This window comes from Sitophilus oryzae, unplaced genomic scaffold, assembly GCF_002938485.1.
Source record: "Sitophilus oryzae breed Bouriz unplaced genomic scaffold, Soryzae_2.0 scaffold_1809_pilon_pilon, whole genome shotgun sequence".
Taxonomy (NCBI): Eukaryota; Metazoa; Arthropoda; class Insecta; order Coleoptera; family Curculionidae; genus Sitophilus; species Sitophilus oryzae.
The window spans coordinates 562,893-585,477 of NW_022146512.1; the positions used below are offsets into that span (position 1 = coordinate 562,893).

Sequence of the window (22,585 nt, forward strand, 5' to 3'; positions counted from 1 at the left end):
AAGGAATGATATATAAAATTGAATATATAAAATTGTAATAATAATAAAACATTTATTTATATATTTACATTAGAATTAAAAATTATCATTTACGAATTTTTTCTTAATGGTTTTAAACTTATTTAATTTCTAGTTATTTACAGGCAACAATAGTTTTGATTATATGTATTGATGTATTGAAGTACTACCATGACGAGTATTATAGAATAATACACGTCAACGGGAGATAGAGGTAACATTTTACCTATAATGTTACTAATATAATATACTTTGATTATAATGTTGGTATCATAATTTCTTAAAAATATCAAGTTAGTGGATTAATAGCAATTTTAGACATATATTTTATTGAAGAGTTGTGATGATAAGACTAAAATAAGCTTTATGTTTTATCTTTTTCTCTTTAGAAGGGAGATGGTTTGTGTCGTAGAATACTTTACAGTATTTAATATCGTATACTTTGATATTCTTTTCTTAATTTACTGTAATTTCTTGTTTCCTATAATGCCAAATCTTGACAATATGGTGAAGGTTGAGTTTTGATCTTATTAGTTTTATACCTGTGTTTATACAAGACCAAATTAAGACTTAGTTAGTTTGTGATTTATATTAAGATCTTTCTTATAATATTGTTATATCTTAATCTTAATACTATATTATGCTTTGTCTGGAAAATAGATGTTAAAATATCTTAATTTTGCATATCCTATTCCATCCTTCCATTAGGAAAAAAATGGTTTATAAATCATATGTCATATATGCTAAGAAAATCACATAAATTAGGTGTAAGAATAGAGAAATCTTAAGGTAGCAGAAAAATTAATGCAATATATGTATAAGCAGATTAAACAAGGTAACTGTTAATGTTGCTGAAGCTGATTCTACCATTTTAATTACGGAGGCTAAAAGGCCTTTTAAATTAAGGCTTCCGTAGTTTTGATGGAATGTTAAAAAAAAAGAAACTATTATGAACATGACATGGAGCTACAGCATTTAAAATTAAAAAAAATAAAAACTTGGACACATCCTTTTAATTTCCCGAATTTTTAATAAAGCCCTTTTTAAACGTAGCATAATAATCTAGAGCAATTAGATTAATTATAGGAATCTAGAGTTTTATTTCTATTTAATTTTATTGACTATGAAAATACATAATAAGCGTTCACGTGTTGTGCGAAATATTAAAATAATAAATAATATACCGCGTACTATGATTGAAAAAAAATAGCGTCAGTGATGACTATGAAATGAAGATCGCTGTCATTTTATATGGGAAATGTCCTTAATCGTCATTTCCCAGCCAACTGGACGTCGTTTTTTCGATCATACGGTATATATTGACAAAAAAACACTGAAAAGCACATATTTGTTTTCTACTGAAAATAATTCCAAAATAACTTGCAACCTGGCAACATCGAAGATGTGCGCATGCGTAGTGTCCGTGACTATATGCAGCAAAAACTCGTTTCAAGTTCAGCCACTGTATCCGTACTATTACCAGTTCGGTAATGGTGTGGAATTATTTTTTTCCTCTTTCTCCTTGGCTGGGAAATGACGATTGAGGACATTTCCCATATAAAATGACAGCGATCTTCATTTCATATAGTCATCGCTGACGCTATTTTTTTTCAACTAGTACGCGGTATATTTTATTATTTTAATATTTTGCACAACACGTGAACGCTTATTATGTATTTTCATAGTCAATAAAATTAAATAGAAATAAAACTCTAGATTCCTATAATTAATCTAATTGCTCTAGATTATTATGCTACGTTTAAAAAGGGCTTTATTAAAAATTCGGGAAATTAAAAGGGATGTGTCCAAGTTTTTTATTTTTTTTTAATTTTTAAATGTTGTAGCTCCCTCCATGTCATGTTCATAATAGTTTTTTTAACATTCCATCAAAACTACGGAGGCCTTAATTTAAAAGGCCTTTTAGCCTCCGTAATTAAAATGGTAGAATCAGCTTCAGCAACATTAACAGTTACCTTGTTTAATTCTGCTTATACATATATTGCATTAATTTTTCTGATACCTTAAGATTTCTCTATTCTTACACCTAATTTTTGTGATTTTATTTTCTGTGAACATTTATTTTCCAGACATAATATAGTATTAAGATTAGGACATAACAAATATTATAAGAAAGATCTTAATATAAATCACAAACTAACTAAGTCTTAATTTGGTCTTGTATAAACACAGGTATAAAACTAATAAGATCAAAACTCAACCTTCACCATATTGTCAAGATTTGGCATTATAGAGAACAAGAAATTACAGTAAATTAAGAAAAGAATATCAAAGCACACGATATTAAATACTGTAATGTATTCTACGACACAAACCATCTCCCTTCTAAAGAGAAAAAGATAAAACAAAAAGTTTATTTTAGTCTTATCACCACACTCTTCGATAAAATATATGTCTAAAATTGCTATTAATCCACTAACTTGTTATTTTTAAGAAATTATGATACAAACATTATAATCAAAGTATATTATATTAGTAACATTATAGGTAAAAGGTTACCTCTAATTACCTCTCCAATTGACGTGTATTGTTCTATAAGACTCGTCATGGGTAGTACCGTAGTACCGTATCGATCGAATAAAAACGACGTCACCGATGGCTATGAAATGAAGATCGCTGTCATTTTATATGGGAAATGTCATCGATTGTCATTTCATAGCCATCGCTGACGCCGTTTTTATTCGATCATACGGTACTTCAATACATCAATACATATAATCAAAACTATTGTTGCCTGTAAATAACTAGAAATTAAATAACTTGAAAGAAATAAAGGTAATGGTGTGGATCCGGTGGCTGACCTTGAAACGAGTTTTTGCTGCATATAGTCACTGACACTACGCATGCGCACATCTTCGATGTTGCCAGATTGCGAGTTATTTTGGAATTATTTTCAGTAGAAAACAAATATGTACTTTTCAGTGTTTTTTTGTCAATATATACCGTATGATCGAAAAAACAGCGTCCAGTTGGCTGGGAAATGACGATTGAGGACATTTTCATAAAATGACAGCGATCTTCATTTCATAGTCATTGCTGACGCTATTTTTTTTTTCAATCATAGTACGCGTTATATTATTTTAATATTTCGCACAACACGTGAACGCTTATTATGTATTTTTATAGTCAATAAAATTATATAGAAATAAAACTCTAGATTCCTATCTAGATTATTATGCTACGTTTAAAAAGTGCTTTATTAAAAATTCGGGAAATTAAAAGGAATGTGTCCAAGTTTTTTCTTTTTTTTTAAATTTTTAAATGCTGTAGCTCCATGTCATGTTCATAATAGATTTTTTTTAACATTCCATCAAAACTACGGAGGCCTTAAAGGGCCTTTTAGCCTCCGTAATTAAAATTGTAGAATCAGCTTCAGCAACATTTACAGTTGTTTAATTCTGCTTATACATATATTGCATTAATTTTTCTGCTACATTAAGATTTCTCTATTCTTACACCTAATTTATGTGATTTTCGTAGCATATATGATTTATAAACCATATTTTTCCTAATGGAAGGATGAATAGGATATGCAAAATTAAGATATTTTAACATTTATTTTCCAGACCAAGCATAATATAGTATTAAGATGAAGACATAACAAATATTATAAGAAAGATCTTAATATAAATCACAAACTAAGTCTTAATATTAGTCTTGTATTTCTATTATTATTATTATTCTTATAAAACTAATAAGATCAAAACTCAACCTTCACCATATTGTCAAGATTTGGCATTATAGGAAACAAGAAATTACAGTAAATTAAGAAAAGAATATCAAAGTACACGATATTAAATACTGTAATGTATTCTACGACACAAACCATCTCCCTTCTAAAAAGAAAAAGATAAAACATAAAGCTTATTTTAGTCTTATCAACAGGGGCGGATACAGGAATTTATTTTAGGGGGGGCCCAAAATGAAAAGCAATGTAGAATATGGTTTTAGGGCGCCATTTTTAACACAAAAGCCTAATATTTTACACAATTCACAGACTTTAGGGGGCCGGGGCCCCATGGGCCCTCCCCCCAGTATCCGCCACTGCTTATCAACACACTCTTCGATAAAATCCACTAACTTGATATTTTTAAGAAATTATGATAAAAACATTAATTATAATCAAAGTATATTATATTAGTAACATTATATAATAGGTAAAATGTTACCTCTATCTCCGATTGACGTTTATTGTTCTATAATAAGACCCGTCATGGTAGGTAGTACTTCAAAACATCAATACATATAATCAAAACTATTGTTGCCTGTAAATAACTAGAAATTAAATAACTTGAAAGAAATAAAATAATTCTAATAAGTTTAAAACCATTAAGAAAAAATCCGTAAATGATAAATTTTAATTCTAATGTAAATATATAAATAAATGTTATTATTATTACAATTTTATATATTCATAATACTTTCATTTCACAATCTTCATTATTCTTCTTACCTTAATTTTGAATATCAAGATAAATCTGAAATTATAAAATTAATTATAGAATTTGTATTATTATTGATTAACACGCAAAAAAAAAATTTCAACTGCAAATAATTCGAAAATAAACTGCAATTTGGCAACATCGACGATGTGCGCTTGCGTAGTATCGATGATCAAAAGCAGCAAATATGGGCTTCAAGGTCAGCCACCGGATCCACACCTTTACCAAATTACCGAAATAAAATAATAGACCTTTCCCGTTAATCGGATTTTCAGCGGTCATAATGCGCGGACAGATTTGGCGCCGTTCAAATCTGGTTATAAACGGAGTCTTTAAAGGCTAGGGATAAAAAGAAATGTATCTAAAGAAATGACAGAGCACGGATGTCGTAACTTATGTCTGTAGGATTTATGGTATACATAACCCTACTTATTTTGTTTTCAATTTTTGTTATTTATATAAAATTTATTGAAAATTGTCTTTGTTCTTCTGCTCAATCCGTAAATTATTGTATTAGGGCAAATTTCAGTTCACAATGCGTAGTTGTATAGTCGGTTGCTCCAATTCGACCAAGCGATGTACTGACAGTATATTTTTCATTCCAAAAGGAACTCGGAGAAATATATGGACTACATTTTGAAAACAGATTCACAAGCAATAAGCGACAAGATAAGAGTATATATTTCCCAGACTGTATAGTATACTTGTAACTTACATCAACAAAACTTTGTTTTAGGTTTGCTGGCGTCATTTTAGAGGAGATTTATTTCATTTTTCAACAAGGACATAACTAAAACCCCATTGCATACCACGTTTATATCTGTATAATAACGCAGAAGCCAATGAAGCTGTACAAAATATAGAAACCAGTAAAACACCAAAAAAATAACTTCCAAAACAAAGAATACTTGATTACCCGATTAAATCAGGCGATATATAAATCTAAATTTTTAATTGAGAACACAATGATAATGAAATAAATTATAATACAGGTGTTAGGAGTCATAAAATATAAGTAAAATATTGTTAACAATATTTATATTTTCAAATCAGAAAAAGGACCTATTGGTGCAGTGCACCAATACCAATATATTTTGAAGAAAAAGGACTAATTATTATGATTATATAAAGGACTAATTATTATGATTAATCCAGAGCAATAATTTAATAATGTATATATTAATTATGGTATGCTATTAGGTTTGATGATGTTAACATCTTTCATTGGTTTTTTACTTTTAGGATCTATATTGGATAAAAAGATCATTGAATAGTGTTTTTTTATATTTATTAAAAATAAAGATAGAAAAAGGCAAATTAAATGCAGGGGACATTATATTAGCTGATAAAGATTTTGAAATAAACAGTATTTTAGAGCATATTGGTATCAAACTCAACATTGAAAGTTACTGGTATGCAGCTTCAAGACAATGACGTGGAATTTATCAGGAAAATTGCACATGAAAGAATACATGTGGAAAGAGCGATTAGAAGAATTAAGGCATTCAAAATTTTAGCTTCTAGATTACCAATAAGCTTGTTAAGTTTTATTAATTAAATTTGTACTGTGTGTGCTCTTTTAACAAACTTTACAACCATTAAGAAAATTAATCTTTAGGGAGATCTTCTCTTCATGAAAAATTTTGCTTGTGCTATAGTGGTAACTCCCGTTTAGACTTTTCCAAGTTTCCATAACGTTTTAGAGAAAATTAAAAAAAACATGTAATTTATCCATAAGTCCTAAAAATCAAAACCTGTTTCTAAGTTAATACAATTTCGTTTTCATTCTTTGGTAGAATTTTAATTAATGTTATATTTTTTGCTGTTTTAAAATGTTAAAGAAGCACAAGATTATTTAGTTCAATGCTAGAGAAAGGGTGATGATACTTTACTACAGCAAAAAATATGACGTTAATCAGAATTAATAATAACCATCTATGAAGGAATGAAATTGAAATTATAATACGATAGAAAATCGTTTTCATTTTTAGAATTTTTTTAAAAAATTCAACTATATTTAATATAGTTTTTTAAATTTACTCAAAACGGTATAGAAATTTAGAAAAGCATAAACGGCATTAATCATTATAAAATGAGCAAAACTTTTAATGAAGAATGTATTTTTCTCAAAATGTCAATAATAAACGTCTCTCCTCTTATAAGGACGATCGGGGGCACACTGTATACTATAAAAATAAATAATATATAAAATAAAACATTTTGTCAAAAATCTAAATATATATTACTAGCATTATTTCATGATTTTTTCTTAAATACACCACCATATTTGCCATTATCTCCATGTAGCGTGCGCCTTTCCAGTTGTAGAGCTTCACCAAACGAAAATTCATGAAAATGGTTCTCTTGTGGAGGGCAGCTAATTAAAATATTTCTAGTGATAGTATTTAATATGGGTAGATTAACTGGCATATCATCATTAGCAATATCTTTCCCTCCCCTATTTTGTTGACCAAAAATAGTAATTTCTGGATCTGGAAATATAAATAGTTTTACTCAACACATATATTTCATAACTTGAATACTGTAATATTATTAGCATAATTAATAAAACGATATATGATATAAAAAATAAGTATAATTTTGAAAGGTCAAAAGTGAAGTATAAAAACCTGCAAAAGCACTTACTGGTCTTCTCTGTAGAAATAAAAAAAGATAAAGGTATGCCCTTATCAATCTTTTAAAAAGGTTCTCTTCTCTCTAATTTCTGTAATTTTGTGGGCAAATTATCTGTATCTTCATTCAACATCGCAGAAGTGCTATGAATAGCAATTTTTGTTACAACGGGGCCCTTCCTTCTCAAAATATTTGTAGGTTTTTGGAATGTGAGATACCTTGCATCTTCAGGAATTACTTTTGTCCCACGTGGCTTATTCAATATCATATCTTGGGATGTTGAAGCAATGTGCTCGGGAGTTTCATATTCTACTCTTAATATAATGTCTTGCAAATAAAATTCTAAACCCAGCAAATGATGGGGAGACTGGGATGAACTAAAAGAAATATATAATTTATTTTATTATTAATGTTAAAATAATAGTCAAATACTCACCCAACTTCACAAGAACAATGACATTCTTGTATGCATAAATGTGGACTTGACATAAAAACTATACATAAAGTATGAGGTTTTTAAATGTGATTGGTCCACATTTTAAATGCACTAAAACTGTAAAGCGTACGCAAAATAATAAAACAAATATAAAAACCAAGAAATAATGTTCGAAGAAAGCTCTAACCAAACTTTATCTCCATAACAAAACAAAATTGACAAATACGGATGACAAGCCACACGCAACAAGCTAGGACCTACGATCTTTCAGTCTAGCAAACTTAACTTCATGCGCGCGCATTATGACCGCTGTTTTCGATTAACGGGAAAGGTCTATTCTAATAAGTTTAAAACCATTAGGAAAAAATCCGTAAATGATAATTTTTAATTCTAATGTAAATATATAAATAAATGTTATTATTATTACAATTTTATATATTCAATTTTATATATCATTCCTTAATTTTGGATATCAAGATAAATCTGAAATTATAAAATTAATTATAAAATTTGTATTATTATTAACACTCAAAAAAAAAATTCAACCGCAAATAATTCGAAAATAAATTGCAATTTGCCAACATCGACAATGTGCGCTTGCGTAGTATCGATGATCAAATGCAGCAAATATGGGCTTCAAGGTCAGCCACCGGATCCACACCTTTACCAGGGTTCGGAAGTAGTTTGGAAGTAGTTAATTAAGGCGTAATTTACCTGATTAACTACGTGTAGTTTTTCTTCTAAAACTACGTCTTTTCCCGTTCATTAACAACATGAAAACTACGTTAATAAACTATGTATTGATATTATGAATAATTTTCCTTTGTATGAGGTGTAATAGAGATAATATGATGTAAATATTATATTTGAAGCCATATTTCTTCTGTTTTCTTAAATACATTATGTGTTTTTAAAGCTTCAACTTATTATAACCTCACCTCAAACCTTTAATATTTGAAAGTTACATACATAGGTTACATAAACAACATTAACTACATGTAATGTAGTTTATGTAGTTTTTAAAAGTAACATGTAGTTTTCCGAACCGACCTTTACCCTTTCCTTTACCCAAAGGATCATACCCTTTACCTTGTTTTCCTTGTACCATACCATGAGTATCATACAATGTATCATCCTTATCATACTTTGGTATCATCAAGGTATCATATATATCTATCTCTATATCTTTGATATAGAAGGCAAAGGCCTTTGGCAAAGGCAAATGACAAAGACAAATGTTGACGTTGACCTGCGTTGACAAAGAAAGAAGAAATCTGTGAAAGGCATATAGAGAAAGGACTTTTGTTTTGTTTACATTTTTATTATAGTAGGAATTTTTATTGATTTTTACAAATATTTGTTTATAGTTTTATAAAAAAAAATTAAATAACCTGAAGAATGCATATTCAGAATAAGGAAAATGATGGAAAAGATACAGAATGAAAAGTGTTGTTGCGTTTGTTTAAAAGACGGCTTGAAGTTTAATAGGATATCGAAAAAATGTGAAAAAAAAATTTCGCTGCTTACAAAACTAAAAGCTTGTATACCAGAGATAGTAGGTTTCTGATAGTTGTTTTGATTTACGATTTAGTAGAGAAGTTTGGAAATCTCAAATAAATCCATACATTTTAGAAATGGCAAAGCTTTTATTTCATATGTGATACATGTACTAATTTACTAAGTCTTGCATATAATTTTCGTGAAACATGTGTGAAATCAGATTGTGTGAGAAGGAAACTTAAAGAAAAAATTGGTACAAGAACTGACGTTTTTACATTTAACATTAAAAATTCAAATGTCAATGGTGGTTTTATACCTGGTAAGTAGTTTCCTAGATAATTTTAGGCCAGCATGAAGTCTATATTTATTTAAGGAAGGATAAATTAAGGTGGATTATGATTTCACAATAGGAAAAATAAATAATTTATTTCTAACCAGAAGATTTAAATTTCAATATTTTAGATGATGTTAAAGAGGAAACGTGTAAGGATTTTTCAGAAATATTAGATAATATTAATGACACAAGTGATATAGATCAAATCCATGAAGAAAAAAACCATGATGTAGATAATTTATATAATAAACATGAATTTAAAAGAGGAACCGAAGATAATGTTTTTAAATTTAAAAATTCAGATGTTAATGGTAATGTTATACCTGGTAATTTTTTTCTTAGATACATTTATTATATATTAGATAATTTTAGGCCAGGACAAAGTGTATTTATCTAAGGAAGGATTAGTGGATAATTTGAAAAGCAATACTCTTTTACAAAATGAAGATAAAGAATCATTAATCAATGAGTATGATTATGAACATGGTACGTCACAAGAATAATCTGAAAACTATATTTAATTATAACGAATTTAATTTTAGTACACTCCGGTAGTGAAAGTGATGAAGAGGGTAAACCACTCAATGTAGAAATAGAAACTGAGTTTGATTCTTCTGGCAAATCAAACAATTTAAAGAGAAAACAGAATAAAGTTAAATTTAGTTGTGAAAAATGTTCCTTTAAGGTTTCATCAAGTACAAAATTATTAGAACATTGTACAGTAGAACATGAAATGAGACCAAGAGATGTGAAACCATTTGTATGTGATAGGTATAAGATAAAAACCTACATTAATTTATTACAGAACATCATTAAACTGCTAATAATTAAAATAATGATTTCTTCATTTTTTCTGGTTTCACTATTTATTCAACAATTTCTATATAGTCATAGATCTTCATAATCTTAATAAGATCTTCATACTCTTTATCAACTCTTCTTCCATGACAATAATAAATAATTTCATTTTATTTGTTATAACTTCTATTTTTAGATGCCCAATGCGATTCTCTAGTTCTTCAAACTTGTGTCAGCACCTTAAGTACCATGAAGGTATTAAATCTAATATGTGTTCATATTGTGGAACTGGATTTATAACAAAGACTGATTTAATCAATCATGAAAAGAAACATTTAAACAGGCGCGAGTATAAATGTGAATTCTGTGGGAAGAGTTTTAATACTCACAAGCATATTAGGTATTTTTTATTCATATAGAACAAATATTTTACATTAATATAATATTGTTCAGGTCCCACAAATTAATTGTCCATACTGACTCATCTTTGTGGAAGTTTGTTTGTGAGGTTTGCAGCAAACCATTTCCAATAAAGTCAAACTATGACAGCCATATGAGAAGGCACACCGGTGACAAAAAGTTTGCTTGTCATTTGTGTGAAAAAAAATTTACAACCAAATGTGATTTGCAAAGGCATACGAGGAGTCACTCTCACGTTAGAGAATATCATTGTCAACACTGTAATAAACAGTACAAAGATGAGAGAGTTCTTAAGGTGCATATGGCTAAAGTACATGGTTTAGGAAATGTAAAAATCCCAGTAAAGGAGCGGAAGCACACATGTCATTTTTGTCCGAAAGCCTATTATGCAAAAAACAAACTTACAAGACATTTGTACACTCACTCTGGAGAAAAACCTTTTAACTGTCATATTTGTAATAAGAAATTTAACGATAAATCTTATGTTAAACAGCATTTGCGGAACACTCATAATGTAGATACCAACGAGACTTTAGAAAGTGAACTTAAAATAAACTATGTTAATATCTCTTCTTAATTTATTCCTTTTATTATTATTTGTTAGTTGTTATAATATGACATTTTACATAAAAGAATCTAAATGGTAATTATTCTAACTATATAATAGTGTTGGGAAAATTCGAATTAAATAATACGACTAATTCGATAGTAAATTAAAACTAACTAATTCGAATTATCTTTTTCGATATATCGAGATAAAAATTAGTAGTATTTTATATTATATCTGTGGTAACCGAATTACAAATGAACATAAAACATAACCTCTTATGGACAAATACGAATATTAGTATTAGTATAGTACTATTAGTAGTATTCTTTCGTTCTGAACGAACTGAAAATTTTCACTTAAACTGATTTATAAAGGGAATCGGCAAAGAAAGGAACGATCCGATATAGAAAGATCCAGAAATCATTGTTATTTCCTATACCACGTAGGAATAAATCAGTTTAAGTGAAAATTTTCATTTCGTTCAGAACGAAAGAATACTACTATTATTTGGTTCATTTCCATCTCACCAAAATTTCACCGAACACTAAAATTAATTTTCTTCTTTTATCTTTATATTATATAAAATAAAAAGAAATACGAACCGCACCTAAACAAGACATACTTATATCGTTTTAGAGGAAGCTTTTATTTTAGATATGAGCTTTTCAATAGGAATTGAAACAATCATAAACTCGGCACTTTTAAATTTAAAACTTTAAATTATAGTTTAATTTATTAAACGGCTTCGGCACAGTTAATAGAATACATTGAATAAAGAATATTTTTTTTAATTTTTTATTCAGTGATAGAATATAGGTATGGCAATGGTTCAGAATTTGTTTAAAATAGCCCCCACATAGCCCCTAGACGAGCCAATGCCGTCTCTAACTCTAATAGAACAGCCTTGGGGCGAGATTTATGACGTCACGCTAGTTAGATACTACGGATTAATAAATATGTTGTAGAATACATGGAAAACATAATTATTCCTCAGATTTTTGGTTTGTATTTTAAAAATGATATAGTTTACATGAAATATACATAATATACAGTTAATAACGACAACATATATACCTATTTATATTAATAAATACTTTGGCAAATAAACTATGAACCATACAAATGCAGCAAATGTTTTACAATATACAAATAATGTATTACATAAGATATTGGGTAAAATGTAAATATATTTTAAATTTTGGGGTTTAAAAATCGATCTAATTTAACAAAAAACATTCAATATCTACTAATAGTGATGTATTATTATTTGCATTCACAAAATTTATATGCATATTTTGCAAGTACCAATGTTCGAAAAATTATATTTACAAATAATACAATATCATCTAAAAAAAGGCGTCAACGATGGCTATGAAATGAAGATCGCTGGCATTTTATATGTAAAATTATTCTAAAATTTTTGATTTTCTTGGGATTTTTAGGTTCGGGAAAAACGCTGATTTAAGTTTTCATTTGGGTTTCATTATTTTATTTGGTTTAAAAAAAACGTTTCGGCTAACTTAGCCTTCATCAGTGTTGTGTCATATGAAAAAATAGTGTCGAATATAATCCAAAAAATTACATATAAAATATTCACACCACATAATGTTTACTGCAATTAATAAACTAATATAAACTTATCAAAAGATGACCACATATTTTTTAGAATTATTATTCTTAACACTAAAACTATCTACATTGACTATGGAGTACGCAGTAAACATTATGTGGTGCGTGGAAAACTAGAAGGTTCAAGAATATCAGATTTTCCAAGATTGTAAAATTCTAGTTAATTATTTTATGTGTACAATTATTTAGGAATGTCATCGATGTTCATTTCCAAGCCAACTAGACGCCGATTTTTTTCGATGATACGGTATAATTCTTACATAAAATGTAAATAACATTCGACCAATTAAAACAAAGAAATATGAATTTCATAGTATTTTGAGTCACACCTTTATTCTTAAAACTTAATTTTGTATTGCAAATATAACAATTTTATTCATATTGTATTCAGCCATCACTTAAATATTTGATATTAATATGGTATTATAAATAATCAACACTATTCAGTAAAAATTACTGAACAAATATATGTTATACTTTACATACATTATATTATCAAACAAAAACACATTCTTCTTTTAAACTTTATCATTCTTGTCTTTACAAAAATCTTTTTTAATTTTGAACTCAAAATAATAATCTTTTTCATGATCTTTAATACACATATTCTTTATTTTTCCCTAGATCATAATACCTACTTACGTGTTTATGTCAAGGTGTATTACTGGTTGCATAACTGCATACTGCTAAAAAAATCGCAACGTGCATTGAGGAACCTGGCGCATTCGCCAGAAAGTAAAGAAAATTATAGAATTCTTTAGAAAAATCTAGAAACAACCGCCAGGGGGTATATAAGGCCCGCGCTTTGACAGTTGGACAAGTTAGAAGTTTAAAGTTTGAAGTCTGAAGAAAGTCTGAAGTTTGAAGTTTAAAGTTTAAAGTTTGAAGTCTAAAGTTTGTAAATACCGCGAAATACCGTTAGAGTAATAGTAGTTGCATAAGTTGTGTTGTAAATAGTATAAGTTGTGCGTACAGAGTGAAACAAATAAATTCGTTAAGTATTTTATCGTGAGTTTAAATAGTGGACCCACGGAATCCGTAACAATTGGTGTCGGAAGTGCGATTCAAGAGGATTTTAAGAAGAAATTAAGTGGATTGGAAGATTTTTAGACCGAATTAGAGTATTTTTATGGTTGGTACAAGGGAGCAGGCGAAGAAAATGGAGGAAGTAAGCAAATTATTGGGCGATTTTATGGAGAATATGAGAAGAGAGAAGGCAGAAGAACAAGAAAGACTCCGTAAAGAACGAGTAGAAGAGCGAGCCCGACTAGAAAAAGAGAAAGCAAAAGATAAAGAAGAGGAAAAATTACAACGACAAAAAGAAAAACAAGAAGAACAGGACCGGCTTGAGAAAATTTTCGGAGATTTGAAATTCCAACAACAATAAGATAAACAGGAAGAACAGGACCGGCTTGAAAAAATTTTCCAAGATTTGAAAATTCAACGACAACAAGACAAAGAAGAAGAACAGGACCGGCTTGAGAAAATTTTAGGCAATTTAGAAATTAGTCAGAAGAATGAATGGAGGGAAATTTTAGAAGATATAGAAACGCGCCGCCAGAAAGAAAGACAAGAAGATCAGGACCGTCTTAAGAAAACTTTAGAAAATCAAGAAATTCGACTTCAGAAAAGCTTGGGGAACAGCAACAAGCAATGTTGGAAGTACGTTGCCAGAACAGCAGAACCACTTCCAAGAAGCCGTAGAAGATCTGGAGGAGCGCCTTCAGCAGAAGATAGAAAGGTTGGAGATGGACCTACAGAAGACCAAGGTACAAGTAAGGACACCTGGCGTTCCGGGAACTGCGAACCTTAAGGCCCCGACCTACGATGGACAAACGACATGGACGATGTACCACAGCCAGTTTGAAGCAGCGGCTGCTGCCAACGGATGGACCGACCACGAGAAAGCAGCGGCACTTGTCATCGCGCTGCGCGGCCCTGCCCTGGAACTGTTGCAAACTATTCCTGCAGCCCAACAGCAGGAATACCAAACTTTGGTCGCTGCACTGGACAGAAGATATGGCGACCAACATCGACGCCAACTTTACCAGGCCCAGATCAAGTCACGCCTGCAGAGGTCCGAGAGAGTCTGCAGGAATTTGAAGCTGACTTACGTCGGCTGGTACACCTAGCGTATCCTGAAGCACCGGAAGGATTTAGGGAGGAACTCGCTGCTCAGTGCTTTATCAGCGGACTGAGGGACAACGAATTACAGAGGGCGCTGCAAATATCCCGATTTTCTACCAGCAGCGAAGCACTGGTCAGGGCGCTGGAAATCGAAGCTGCTTTTAGCGCCATCCCTAGACCGAAGATAAGATCGGTGACGGTAGAGGAACAGCCCGAGAGTACCACAGAAGTTTGGAGGAGATGTGTAGAAAATTCGACAAACTATGTGAGCTACTAATAAACAAGGGAATCAACAATAACCAGACAGAGAACCAGAGAAGATCCCAGGACATAAGGTGCTATAGATGTGGCAGGAATGGCCACATCAAACGGGATTGCCGCGTTCATGCGATCCCGTTCAGCATCCAGAGAACGTAGGCACCAGGAAAACTAAAATCAGTCAATACTAAGGGGCGAGTATTGACTGGGGAGAACAGAGCCCCCAGGATTTTTTCCATTAGGAGTCTAGGAACAACCGCTGACAGCTTGGTGATCGACGGGAAAGTCAATGGAAAGGGAATTCGAATGACTGTGGATACTGGCGCTATGGTATCGTTGGTGCGGGCTAACTCAGTGCAAGGATTGAAGCTGATGTCTCTGGGAAGAAGAGTGTGTTTACGTACAGTTACGGGGGAAATGGCCGTTGCACGGGGAAAGGCTATCGTCGAACTGAAGTTAGGAAATTTGAAGTTTCAGCATAGCGTCTTAGTGGCAGATATTGAAGATGACTTCATCTTGGGCATGGATATGATTCGTCAACATGGATTTTCGTTCGATCACCAGAGAAATATCTTAAATATTGGATATGAAGAGTTCATGTTATCTCCAGACAGGGACCAGGAAGAATGGATGTAAGATCAGCGGAAACTGTGGTGATACCTGGTAATACCGAGAAGATCGTATTCGGTAAAGTGGAGAAAATCGCTGGGTGCTGTGTTGGACTGGTACAAAGTGTCGACAAGAAACAAGATAGGTACTTAGTAGGAAAATCATTGGTGAACACCGACAAGAATATACCGATCAGAGTTGCGAATGTTTTCCCGAATTGTGTCAAGATTCAAAAAGGTGACAAGATAGCCATCTGCGAACCTGTAAGAAGTGTCAACCCGATGTGATCAGTGCCGTCAGCTGTTACACAAATGACATCCAAAGAAACACTAAAACATCTAGAGCAGCCATGGGATCACCTAACATCTGAGGAGAAACAGAAGGCTAAGGAGTTCCTGTTTAGGCATGGCAGTATTTTTGAAAAGAACAACAGTGGAAAACGGATTTTGTGAAGCACCGGATTAATACTGGTCATGCTCAGCCGATTCGACAACGTCCTAGAAGGGTGCCCCTTTCCAAACAACAAGAAATGGAGACAATGGTAGATAAGATGCTAGAAGATGGAGTTATCGAAGAATCATCGAGTCCATGGTCATCTCCTGTTGTTTTGGTGACGAAGAAAGATGGTAGTACACGATTCTGCGTGGACTATCGGAAGCTCAATGACGTCACTAAGAAGGACAGCTACCCACTGCCACGTATAGACGACACGTTAACCACACTGGCAGGTTCGTGCTGGTTCTCCACTCTCGACTTAAAGAGTGGATACTGGCAAGTTGGTCTGGACGAGGAAGACAAAGAAAAGACGGCTTTTTCTACAGGGAACGGACTATACCAATTCAAGGTCATGCCGTTTGGATTATGCAATGCTCCAGCCACTTTCGAACGTCTCATGGAGGTGGTATTAAGAGGATTAACTTGGAAAACGTGCTTGGTTTACCTCTACGATGTATTGGTTATGGGAAGAACTTTTGAGGAGCATTTGCGAAATTTAGAAGAAGTCTTCGGCCGCATAAGGAATGCGCACCTGTACTTGAACCCGAAGAAGTGTAAGGTAACGTGTAAAGTATTCATGGTAACGCAGACGGTTTATCCAGAAGACCCTGTCAAATCGATTGTAAGCACTGCTGTAAAACGGAACAACGCGAAGGCACTGTTATGATAAGGAGTTTTAAGCTTGGAATCGATGAAAAGTGGACGACGACACAATTGAGGAAAGACCAAATGGAAGATCCAGACATCGGGGCAATACTACGGCTCAAGGAAGGTAACGACGAGAGACCACCGTGGCAGGATATTGCGGACAGAGGGCTCGTTTTCAAAGCTCTCTGGGCTCAGTGGAATTCACTGGTTATTGAGAATGGATTGTTAAAGCGCACATGGGAAAGTGCGGATGGCAGCACAGTAACAACTCAGTTACTGTACCAAGGAAGAAAGTTACCCAGGTATTGGAAGAAATTCACGGTGGTAAAACTGGAGCCCATCTTGGGGTAAACAAGACCTTGAGCAAGCTGAGAGATCGCTTTTACTGGGTGGATTATTGCGAAGATGTCAAGAAATGGTGTCGACAATGTAAAATTTGTGCAGCCAGCCAAGAACCAACCACTCGATCTAGGGGAAAAATGAAACAATATAATGTTGGACTGCCATTCGAAAGAATCGCTGTTTACATTGCAGGCCCACGGGCAACAAGGGCAACAAGTACGTTTTAGTGGCGATGGATTATTTCAGTAAATGGCCAGAAGTTTTTGCCATTCCAAACCAAGAAGCATCGACTGTAGCTGAGGTATTGGTCAATAATGTCTTCAGTAGATTTGGAATTCCTTTAGAGCTTCACACTGACCAAGGAAGGAACTTCGAGTCAAAACTGTTCCAGAAGATGTGTGGTCTGCTTGGTATTCACAAGACTAGGACAACAGCTTTACATCCGCAGTCTGATGGGATGGTCGAGAAATTCAATAAGACCATTGAAGAACATCTCTCGAAAATGGTGGATGAACATCAAAGAGATTGGGATCAGCATATACCACTATTCCTAATGGCATATAGAAGTGCAGTTCACAACACCACCGGACTTTCACCATCGAAGATTTTATTTGGTCGAGAATTACGGTTGCCTTGTGACTTGGTGTTCGGATCACCAGACGACAGCACCACGAACGTAGAGGACTACGCGGATGAACTGAAGGAAAGGTTATTGGGAATTCATAAGGCCGTGAGAAGTAAGATTACGCTAGCCAGTGACCGGATGAAAGCTCGTTACGACCTCAGAGCTAATTCTACGGGATTTCAACAGGACGATATGGTATGGTTATATAACCCACAGCGCAAGAAAGGGAGGTCCCCAAAGTTAACTCCAGCTGGGAAGGTCCTTATACAGTCATCAAGAGGATAAATGATGTTGTGTATCGGATTCAACGCAGCCCTAGAAGTAAGATGAAAGTAGTTCATCTGGATCGATTGAAGAGATACCAGACAGGAAACCTTGATCGGGACGATCAAATTTGAGAAGGGGGCAATGTCAAGGTGTATTACTGGTTGCATAACTGCATACTGCAAAAAAAAATCGTGCATTGAGGAACCTGGCGCATTCGCCAGAAAGTAAAGAAAATTATAGAATTCTTTAGAAAAATCTAGAAACAACCGCCAGGGGGTATATAAGGCCCGCGCTTTGACAGTTGGACAAGTTTAAAGTTTGAAGTCTGAAGATAGTCTGAAGTCTAAAGTTTGTAAATACCGCGAAATACCGTTAGAGTAATAGTAGTTGCATAAGTTGTGTTGTAAATAGTATAAGTTGTGTGTACAGAGTGAAACAAATAAATTCGTTAAGTATTTTATCGTGAGTTTAAATAGTGGACCCACGGAATCCGTAACAATACCATCCGGGGAGCATATTATTTTTAAATTTATTAAAGATATTTTCAATAGAATTGTCTTGATTTATAACTCGTACCCACTTTTCTTGCTCTTCCGGATACTTTAGGCTGCCTAGTATAACTATCCTTTCTACCAGGAACACAACAAAGATGAGGCATAGCACCAAAAACACACTCCACTTAAGCTTTATTGATGAATTGTTAGAGTCTTAAAAAACACATACAAAAATCACGATAAATAAAAATTTATGGGCACTTTTAGGTTAAAGCACTTAACAAAACGTGTAATATTTCGTGTTTTTTTATGAGAAACAGAGTGACCATCATAGTGACCATATATCTGGTAGTACTTTATGTCACTTAAACACCAAAATAATTAGTTTTCTGCACTACAATAACAAATAATACCAAAAATCAACCGACAAAATATGAATACAGAATCTAACCCAATATCTAAGTATGTACAGCTGATGAAGTAAACAAAAGTCCGCCCGTAGGCTGATCTTTTATAGAGGGCATTGGACGAGCACTAGCTGGGTCGAATTTATTTTTAGGTTAAATTTATAATACTACCATAGAGAAAGTTAATAGTTTAGAGAGCTCATTAAAGAGTGGTAAATCGCGTGGTAAAATCACGGCATATAAATCACACGGCAGGCTAACTCTGCCCAGATCCCATTGTTTAAAATTTCTATAAAATTTGACCTTGAAAACACCATTATGGGTGCCGGGTCAGGGCCGGATTAAAACGTATCAAAAATTTCCCAGAAAATAAACTATTGCTAGACAGGGTCGTATTAAAAAAATACTGAAATTGACGGAAACTGAATTTTATTTACACATTACTTTTATCTAAACAAATGAATCGTTAACCGCGCATACTCCTCAAAAAGTAAAAATTAAAAAATCAATTAAACATTTAACTTTAGAGAATAGACAATTAAAATTAAAAAACATGCCAGGAGTCAGGAGTTACAAACAAGAATTAAAGAAATACCCAATAAATTATCTATTGAACAAACTAAAGAGGCTACGTACAAATTATGTCCATCAATGGACATAGCAAATTTTGTTAATATTCAAATTGCACAAATTAACAAATCAGCTAAAGGAAGAAAAGTAACTGATGAATTTATATATAAATGTTTGGCTATATTTTTAAAAGCCAAGCCGTCAAAAAAATGGAGCCGTCAAATTTGACAGCTGTCAAAAAAATTTCAAAGTTGTCCGATTTTGATAAAAATCGATATGTAGGATGGCCATGGGCTAAAATGAAAGAAAAAAAAATTGAGCTGTCAAATTTAACAGCTGTCAAAAAAATTTCAATGTTGTCCGATTTTGATAAAAATCTATATATAGGATGGCCATGGGTTAAAAGGAAAGAAAAAAAATTGAGCTGTCAAATTTGACAGCTGTCAAAAAAATCTCAAAGTTGTCCGATTTTGATAAAAATCTATATATAGGATGGCCATGGGTTAAAAAGGAAAGAAAAAATTGAGCTGTCAAATTTGACAGCTGTCAAAAAAATCTTAAAGTTGTCCGATTTTGATAAAATCTATATATAGGATGGCCATGGGTTAAAAGGAAAGAAAAAATTGAGCTGTCAAATTTGACAGCTGTCAAAAAATCTCAAAGTTTTTGTCTCACAATTGAACTGTCAAATTTGACAGCTGTCGTTTTTTAAGTTCTCCTTTTATGAAAATCGATACACATATTATTAGGATGCCCATAGGTAGTTATTTAAGAAAAAAGAATTGAGTTTAAGTGTGTGGCACTGAGAAACCAGCATAATTTTAAAAAGTAAAAATAAATTTAAGAAAAAAACTTTTTAAAAACAGCTTTTATTTAAATACATTAAAAAGAAAAATAAACTTTTTCTTTAAAACTTTTATTATGTCATTTGTATTATACTTATATATACTTTTTATACTTATATATACTTTTTTATGTCATTTTATATTATATAAAAGCTTAGTGACAAGCGATTTGAGTGTACAGTTGCACTCATAAAAATCTGGTACAACTTTATCTTGTAATTCCTGTAATTCTTCTAATTCCAATATCTTGTAAACCTGTCATTATTCCCATCCCATCCAGGATAAATTCATCTAGTTTAGAAGAACATTTAAAAACTTTGTGTCCGAATATTACATACGGGTACTGAAAAATTGCCAAAATGATCTGGCAAACATCTTATTAAAAAACGGCATACCTTATAAAAAAAAAACGAGACCTCTTTTTCTTTTCTCTCTGAATTGTCATGAGCTATCCATAAAAATTAAAAATAAATACGGATAATCAGAAAAACAGTAATTTAGAAATTAATCTTGTTTGTCATTTGCAGGATACCTAATAATAAAAATTACTTTGAATACCGTAGACAATGACTGAGTATTAAAACTAAAAGAATTTCGGACTTCCATTGTACTACTAAACTACAAAAACCAAATATATCACACAATAAACAAAAATAAAACTGAAAAAACAAAATATATCACTCAAGAAAAGAATAAAATAAATTAAGCCGCACGCTACTGACTCAAAGCTGCCGTAACTGTACGTTGTCGATGACAAAGACTACGACTGACTACGACACTGGTTAATTTCTGTCGCTGGCACCATAGAGAAAGTTAAAGTTTAAAAGAGTGGTAAATCGCGTGGTAAAATGTTGGGAGATTGCGCTTTCGGCGCCTCTGGTTGGCTACAGGAACGAACTATGAAAAGAGCGGGAGATTTAAATTATATTATACTTATTATTTTTAAGGCAATTAAAACTAAGAGTGCCCTTAACCAAAAACAGTGAAATAAATGGAGATACCTACTCAATTTTTATATTATCATGATATTAAAGGATATAAATACAGCATTTATAATCCTTTTACACCTTTTTAATCAAAGTCTTACACGCTAATATAAAATTTGACTATCTCCATTTATTTCACTATTTTTGGTTAACGGCACTCTTAATTTTAATTTTCCTTTTTTTATGGGAAAATGATTAAATGGGAAGAATTGAATGGGAATGGAAAGAGTGACCAATTATTGTATTTTGTATTAATTTATAATACCCCTATTCTACTAAATATCTAGCTACATTGTACTTACAGTTAAATAGCTACATTGTACTAGTTATATACATATTTACAGTTTTATGATGGCTATTATTTCTTTTCATTGTGCTATCTATTGATTCGATCCGACTTGAGTACTATACCTCGAGATGGCTCCAGGAATTATTTATCTTTACAGGCCTAGAATATGAAGATTCACAGTAGAATTTTTGGTTTTACTGCCTATTAGAAACAAACCTACCCCCCTACATCAAGGGGCATACAATTATGCCTTGTTCTCGGCCATGATATTCCTTCCATTCTATATCCAACATCCAACTTAGCACACCTTCTGGTTCACAACAGGGCCTAGACTGGTCGGATGATATTTTAACAGAATAGACCTTGATATCTCTTTCACACTTTCATTTAATAATTAAATAGGAGGGCTGGATGGTATAATTTCTAGAAAGAATAGCCTGTGAAATAAAAACTTCTGCATGGACATTACCTTTCTTACCTTTGTCTGCTATTTTTTAATAAAAAACAACTGTTTAGTTTGCACAAAAATAAAATTAACAATCAAAAATTTCTTAAAAAATGATCAAGCCTTGTACATGCCTTGTACTACGCCGCGTGCCGCTTTTTGAACAAACAACAAACAAAAGAATGAGTTTAGCGGCGTTGCCAATGTCAATTTTCTAAACTACCCAAAAATCTAAATTAAATTCGCCAATTTGGGGAGAAAAATGTCCCGATTTACCAAAAATTCCCCATATGATTATTTTAACAAAAAAAAAATAATTTTAATAAAAATACAATATTTATTATATATGTTAGAGAGATTAAACTGTAAATTACCTCCTTGTTTTTTAATCCCTTCCCT

At 32.2% G+C, this 22,585-nt stretch overlaps 1 protein-coding gene and 2 long non-coding RNA genes across 3 annotated transcripts in view; 2 read left to right on the top strand and 1 right to left on the bottom strand.

The window, feature by feature from the left end:
- Window positions 1–22,585, top strand: part of LOC115883103 (zinc finger protein 271-like) — a 44,213-nt gene that overhangs the window by 1,120 nt on the left and 20,508 nt on the right. Inside the window, exons 2-9 of the mRNA XM_030901396.1 lie at window positions 2,225–2,249; window positions 2,524–2,594; window positions 9,181–9,367; window positions 9,511–9,693; window positions 9,755–9,868; window positions 9,925–10,153; window positions 10,377–10,580; window positions 10,634–11,174. Coding sequence (XP_030757256.1) covers window positions 2,225–2,249; window positions 2,524–2,594; window positions 9,181–9,367; window positions 9,511–9,693; window positions 9,755–9,868; window positions 9,925–10,153; window positions 10,377–10,580; window positions 10,634–11,174 — 1,554 coding nt within the window. The remainder of the gene's footprint in view (window positions 1–2,224; window positions 2,250–2,523; window positions 2,595–9,180; window positions 9,368–9,510; window positions 9,694–9,754; window positions 9,869–9,924; window positions 10,154–10,376; window positions 10,581–10,633; window positions 11,175–22,585) is intronic.
- On the top strand, window positions 4,723–6,711 carry LOC115883093. Its single transcript, XR_004050328.1, has 3 exons — window positions 4,723–5,153; window positions 5,215–5,666; window positions 5,721–6,711. It is a non-coding gene; the product is annotated as an uncharacterized LOC115883093 (long non-coding RNA).
- LOC115883094 lies at window positions 6,728–7,768 on the bottom strand. Its single transcript, XR_004050329.1, has 3 exons — window positions 7,549–7,768; window positions 7,125–7,489; window positions 6,728–6,970 (listed from the first exon to the last, which is right to left on the bottom strand). It is a non-coding gene; the product is annotated as an uncharacterized LOC115883094 (long non-coding RNA).